This window comes from Buceros rhinoceros, unplaced genomic scaffold (assembly GCF_000710305.1).
Source record: "Buceros rhinoceros silvestris isolate BGI_N320 unplaced genomic scaffold, ASM71030v1 scaffold22729, whole genome shotgun sequence".
NCBI lineage: Eukaryota > Metazoa > Chordata > Aves > Bucerotiformes > Bucerotidae > Buceros > Buceros rhinoceros.
Genome location: NW_010430042.1, coordinates 7462 through 13420, shown reverse-complemented (window position 1 = coordinate 13420; position 5959 = coordinate 7462). Strand labels below are relative to the sequence as shown.

General features: G+C 56.8%; 1 protein-coding gene across 1 annotated transcript in view; it reads left to right on the top strand.

Moving 5' to 3' along the window:
* The window catches only part of FLOT2 (flotillin 2), a gene marked incomplete at its 3' end in the record, with an annotated part of 14443 nt that overhangs the window by 1036 nt on the left and 7448 nt on the right, over window positions 1-5959 (top strand). The window contains exons 2-3 of the mRNA XM_010142895.1: window positions 1697-1778; window positions 4158-4248. Coding sequence (XP_010141197.1) covers window positions 1697-1778; window positions 4158-4248 — 173 coding nt within the window. The remainder of the gene's footprint in view (window positions 1-1696; window positions 1779-4157; window positions 4249-5959) is intronic.

Sequence of the window (5959 nt, the reverse complement as noted above, 5' to 3'; positions counted from 1 at the left end):
CTGCTGAAATCAGAGGATGAAGAACTGCAGACCTGACAGATTATCAACCGTTGTGTGGAGGCCAGAGATGCAGGTGATGCTTCAGCTGGAGGTGGAATATAGCCAAACACTTGAGGATGGGGAGGAAGAGGAGAATGGGGAGGACCAAGTCCCCTCCTGCAGCCCGGAGGGGAGCCTCCTGCCAGCATGGTGGCCTGGATGTGTGACCTAGTGCAGCACCCTCAGTAACTGTCATCTCTCTTGGAAGGGGCTGTCTTCTGTGGCTGCTGTCTGCTGCCTTCACCTCCTCGCTCTCCCCTCCCACAGCGCTGTGCTCCCTGCGTGCCTGCTCCTCCTCTGCCCGGGCTCTGTCCTGCCCACGCAGATGAGTCCCGCAGGGCTGAAACTGTCTGTCGCTGTGTTGATACAGTGCTCGCCTTGCCGAGGCCCCCAGGCGCTGCTGCAGGAAGTGTGACTATGGATAACAGACAAGGGAGGGACCACTGGCTCCATCTGCCCGAGAGCCAGAGCTTGGAGCCAGGGAGCTGCAGAGCTCCTCCCTTGCCAGGCATGAAACCTAGGGCTGGTCGCTGCCAGGGTGCGCTCCTGAAAGGCAGCAGGCGTCTTATTCCTTGAATCTAAGACCCAAAAATCCAGAAAGCATCTTCCAGCCTCGCTGGGGTCAAATCCTGAACGTGTCAGAGGAGGCTGCCCGGACGGTGGGCACAGCCAGCTCTGTGGTGGACCACCAAAGCCTCAGGTGCCGTAGTACTTACATGAACCAGAACAAGGGAGCTCAGGGGTCCTTCCCTCTGCCGATGCTGACCTGCTAGCTTTCAGGTGGGTTTAAGGGAGGTTTGCAGTGTGGGTGAGGGAAGAGAGATGGATTTCCTACACGAAGCTGGTGCATCCCGGTTGAAGATAGTGAAGCATGTACTTACAACTGTTCCGGTGGCTAAAAGTGCTCCAACTGCTCAGCAAAACTATAGTAACATCCTGGTTTGAAATACCGTCCCTTTCGGTGTGTTGTATTTGTGATACTGGATTATTACAAATACTATTTTCTGGTTTTATAAGACACTTCTAAAACAAGCCGCCTTTGGAAAACTGTGGTCTGAAGCCCGTGGAGGTGAGGAAGAGCGCTGGGTTCCCCAGCAGCGTTAGGGCTGACCGAAGGGCGTTCCAGGGCCGTCGTGGCTCTTGGGAAGTTTTCTGTGTTCGTTGTTTATCAGACACGCTTGAATCCTTCTGGTCGTGCCGCAGCGCTTGGCTCGGTAGTGCTGGTTGCTGTAACACGGCCGAGCTGAGGTGCTTCCCCTGCTCCAAGGGGCTGAGGGAGCCTGTGACCCCCCCCAGGGTGCCCTTTCCTCAGCACACAGAGGCTGGGCAGCCTCGCTGGGGAGTTGTTCTGCTCGTGGCTCAGTCTGGGGGTGGATTTTTCCCCGGCTGTGTTCCGGTAACCCCGCTTGAATCCTTCTGGTCGTGCCGCAGCGCTTGGCTCGGTAGTGCTGGTTGCTGTAACACGGCCGAGCTGAGGTGCTTCCCCTGCTCCAAGGGGCTGAGGGAGCCTGTGACCCCCCCCAGGGTGCCCTTTCCTCAGCACACAGAGGCTGGGCAGCCTCGCTGGGAAGTTGTTCTGCTCGTGGCTCAGTCTGGGTGTGGATTTTTCCCCGGCTGTGTCCGTGTAACCCCTCCACCTCTGTGCTTCCCGCTGCAGGTGGCTGCTGTGGCTCCGACGTGAAGCAGTATGTGTACGGAGGCTGGGCCTGGGCATGGTGGTGCATTACTGACACCCAAAGGTAAGGAGACCCCTGGTAGCGGTGGGGTTTTGGAGGAGTTGGGCAGAGCCGTCCCCGTGGGGCTGTCAGCCGGATCTTCAGGAACACAGGACTGGGCACTGCATGTGGATGAGGCACTGTGGATGAGCATCAGCCCCGGCCCCTGCCTTTCGAATGGCCTCTCTGACCAATCTCTTCCCAGACCAAGGCAGACTGTTTCTTTTTTCCTATTTTTTTCCCATTTTGGTGGTTGTTTGTTTACAGAAACCCGCCAAGCTGAGAGAGGGCGGCAGCCTGGTTGGTCGCTGTGTTTCTTCCTGTGCTGAGGAAGGCGAGAGCCCCGCTCTCCTCTGCCGCTGCCTTTGCAGTGCTCCGCAGCCTCGAGACTCTCGCAGAGGTGCTGGGCAGCGGGGCCAGGGGCTGGCTCATCCATGAGTTCACAGGAGGAGCCGAGTTCTGCCCTGTAGGGCCCAAACCCGCCCCAGTCACAAACGCTGGGTTGTGGTGGGCCAGTGCCCCCTCCCGCTCCTCCCAACTGTTTTCCTAAAGATACGCTGACGGCTGTGGCCTCGGAGCAGGCGGTGTTCCTGTTCCAGCCCGCGGGGGTCCCTTTCTCTCCCGTTCCGCAGTCCTGGATGTTGCTTGCTGGCTCTTGCCGTGCTGCTCTCTGAACTAACGTGCTGTGACGGTGCTGCTGTCCTGCTGACATAGCTCTTCCTCTTTGGTATCTGGGGGAAGATTCCTCTCTCCTAACATCTCCCTCGTGCTTACCAATGCAGATTTTCCTCCGTCTGTGTAAAAAATAATAGGGAGAAAGGATAAAGACGCGACTTTGGGGTTTTTGCACTGAGTGACAGCCAGAGGTCGTAGTTAACCCTTACTGCCTGATCTTGCCACCTCTTTTCCCTGTTCACGTGTTGCCACCAGCAAAGCGAGCCTGCGGCTGCCCTCACTCTGCAGATGACCCCCTGCCATGGCTGCTCTTCACCTGGGACAGGTGGCTTGCCGCCTTCAAAGCGGTCCTGGCTGCTGCTGGCTGACGAATCACCACCCCTCTGGAGTCCTCCCCCCAGGGGCTGGTATCCGGGATTGCCATGAGAACCATCTGTAGTGCTGCGGCGGCATGAAGGAGGTCTCAGTGAACACCGCTGCTTTAGCCTGGGCTCTCCAGCGACGCTCACGGGAGGGGGTGGAAAGGCCCAGCTCATGGGCACAATGCTAAGAACTGCCTTTGCTCCAGACAAGTTCCATTCCCGAGTTTGTATGAGGCATCTCGCAAGGAGAACGAGTGGTTTCTGCTCCTCCTCTTGTTATGTGAGAAGCCCAGAGAACAGTGGAGGACCTTGACCTGTGGTTTGAAGGAGATCACAGATGTATTGGGAGCCTGACTTAGTAAGTTAAGCAAAGGCTGAATCCAGGGCCAGAGCTGCCTGCCCGGAGTGAGCTGCCTATGACAGAGGTCTGGGCGTTAGTTGGCAAACGGGGCTCTTGACAGGGATGCCAGCACCCAGGCAAACCTTTCACTTTAAAATCGGTTGATGCCATGGGATATGAGCTTAATTCTCCTCTTGAGAGCAGAGCCTTTCCCAGATACACCAAGCCACGGCGCAGATGGAGCTGCTTCATTAACATGAGGAGCGAGGCAGATTTCCTCCTCCGAAATTAGGACATCTTTTCTGGAGCTGCCAGTGCTGAAAGCAGGAGCGACAGCAGCAATTGCGTGGCTGGCAGCGGCATCCCGCCAGGTAGCACTAACCTCGGAACAAAAGAGCTGGCAGGGTGCTGGGCTCCCATCCTGCTGCAGCCTTGAGGACTGGGGGGAAAAAAAGAAAAAGGAAAAATCCTGTTCCTCTTTAAGGGTCAGAAAGAAAAGTAGAGAGAGAGGCAGCGCAGTCTTACATGGCTCTGGGGGAACCAAATGGTGTTATTCAGCTTCTCAGGACAAAACTTGGAAGCACCTTCTCTCGCCAGTGCCTCAGCCAGGGGCGGGTAGCCAGGTCCCTGGCATTTTCATTTTTCTGGTCCCTCTTAAATGTTGGCATAGAAGCATCGAACTTACTAGAAAAAGGAATTTTCTGTGTGTGTTGTGAAGATGACTCCAGCAGAGAATTCCAGCTGACTCCTCCAGTCCTGGTGGGATAGAGGGGTCACTGACATCTGATGGGACTGATGCGGGGTGCAGACAGCCCCCAGCCTGTTCATCCTCCCTCAAAGGAGCAGCTGGATGCTGTAAACACCCCGCCATGAGCGGGGTTGGCTGCTCCGGGCAGCGGCAGGCAGGCAAACTGAACAGGGAAAAGCTGAAACCTCAAAGTCTCGTCTGTGCTTTGTGATGAGTGTCTTACTCTCTGATAACTGCTTTGTATATTTGCTGTCCTACCCTTATTCCTCGCTGCTCAGACTGTCTTTGGAGGTTATGACCATCCTCTGTCGCTGTGAGAATATTGAGACGTCGGAGGGGGTCCCACTGTACGTAACGGGGGTTGCACAGGTAATAATCCACCAGCTTCCTAACATCGTGTCTAACTGTTCATCCCTCTGTTTTGAGCAGCAGCAACAGCAGCAGCAGCAGCAGCAGGATAACATAAAAACTAATGATTTTCTCATGGGACAGTTGAAATTTCAATACCCTCCTCTCCTTCCCCTTCCCCGGCTTGCCCTGAGTCGCACTCCGCAGTTTCGAGGTAATGCAGACAGAGGCATTCTTGGCAAATTCCAAATTCAGCATTGCTGTTCTGGCTCCTTCTGATAACGCTGCAGACGTTTCCTCCAGCTGTAACCCTTTCCTCCACAGCGCTGTTCCCAGGCTGTGCTGGGCGGAGAGCAGAAGGGCCGCTGCTTTTGCGTGGAGCCCTAAGCAGGCCAGAGCAGGTCCCGTGCAGGGTTTGGGGCAGGGGGAAGAGAGGTTTTGTGCCCTTTCAAAAGGAAACCTGTACCCGTGCGGGGAAAGGGCAGCCGTGCTTGGCTCTGCTGTGGCTCTGGATTTCCTGGGTTTCCACTCAGCTCTTTTTCCTCTGCACAGAGACTGTGCCCGTTCTGGGGGTTGTCACATTTGAGAGTACAGCACAGAGACCTCGGGTGAGTTGCAGCACACAGGATTAGCGTTGGCGCTGTGAGCAGTTAGGAACTCGTGTCACCATCATGACCAGACCTCCCCGTGACTTGCCCGCTAAGCAGCAGCACAGGGATGAAATTAAATTCAGGGTGTGGATTAGGTCTTCAGAAGGCTGAAGTCTGTGCGTGTCCTGGATGGCGGGATCTGTTTCATCAGCTCCCCGTTGGCATGCCAGTTTAATTAGGACAGTGGCCAAGGCAGGCATGAACTTGCAGAGATAAGTTTCGGCGCTCCCAGCCAATCCTGCAGCGACTCGGTGTGTGCCCAGCAGCCCAGCGCAGCCCCTTCGCGGTTCACATCTTTGACCTAACGTTCACCCACACCAGCTCTCTGCCCTGTGGCTCCCTGTCCTGACTCCCGACGCCTTCCCAGCCTGTGATGGCTGACACGAGAGCCGAGCTTTGCTTCCTGAAGCGGATCCTGCCACGGCCAGGCGTGTCTCTTGTGTTACCAAAGCATGGTACGTTGCTGGGTCTGGCCAAGGTACCCCAAGCCCTCCTTCGGTGACTGAGAAAGCTCTGGAGCTGCAGGGTCTGTTCCTGGGTGCCTGATACTGCACAGACATGGCCCTGACGAGCTGGAGACTCGCTTCCACCTGCCTTTGGGTCACGGGATACAGGAAAAGTAGAGGGAGAGGAGAGGTGGCCCAGGTCAGGGGCGGGTCGGTGTTAATGCTAACCCAGTGACGGCAGGGGCACGGCTGCTGCTCGCAGCATCGCACCAGGCTTTTGCCAGGGCTGGCAGCACGGGGCGGGCAGGAGCATCCCGGGTCCATGCTGTGCTTTTAAACCAGTGACACCAGCCAGCGAGAGCACGTGCTGCCCCGGCGTCCCGGAGCTGCCAGCTCTGGCCACCTCACTAGCCCAGTGGAGGGGAGAGGGTCATGGTGCCACTCCTGGTCCGGCTCCAGCCTTTCTTTACTGATAAATTGCCTGTAAGCGTTATCTGAAGATCTGTTTCTTGGCCAAGGCGTCTGTCTGCAGTCGCAGATGCGGTCCCGGGGCTGCATTCTGTGCCTGTCATACATTACCTGTGGCGAGTGTGGCAGGGGGGCCCGGGGCGGGGGCGCCAAGGGGAGAGCGGAGGG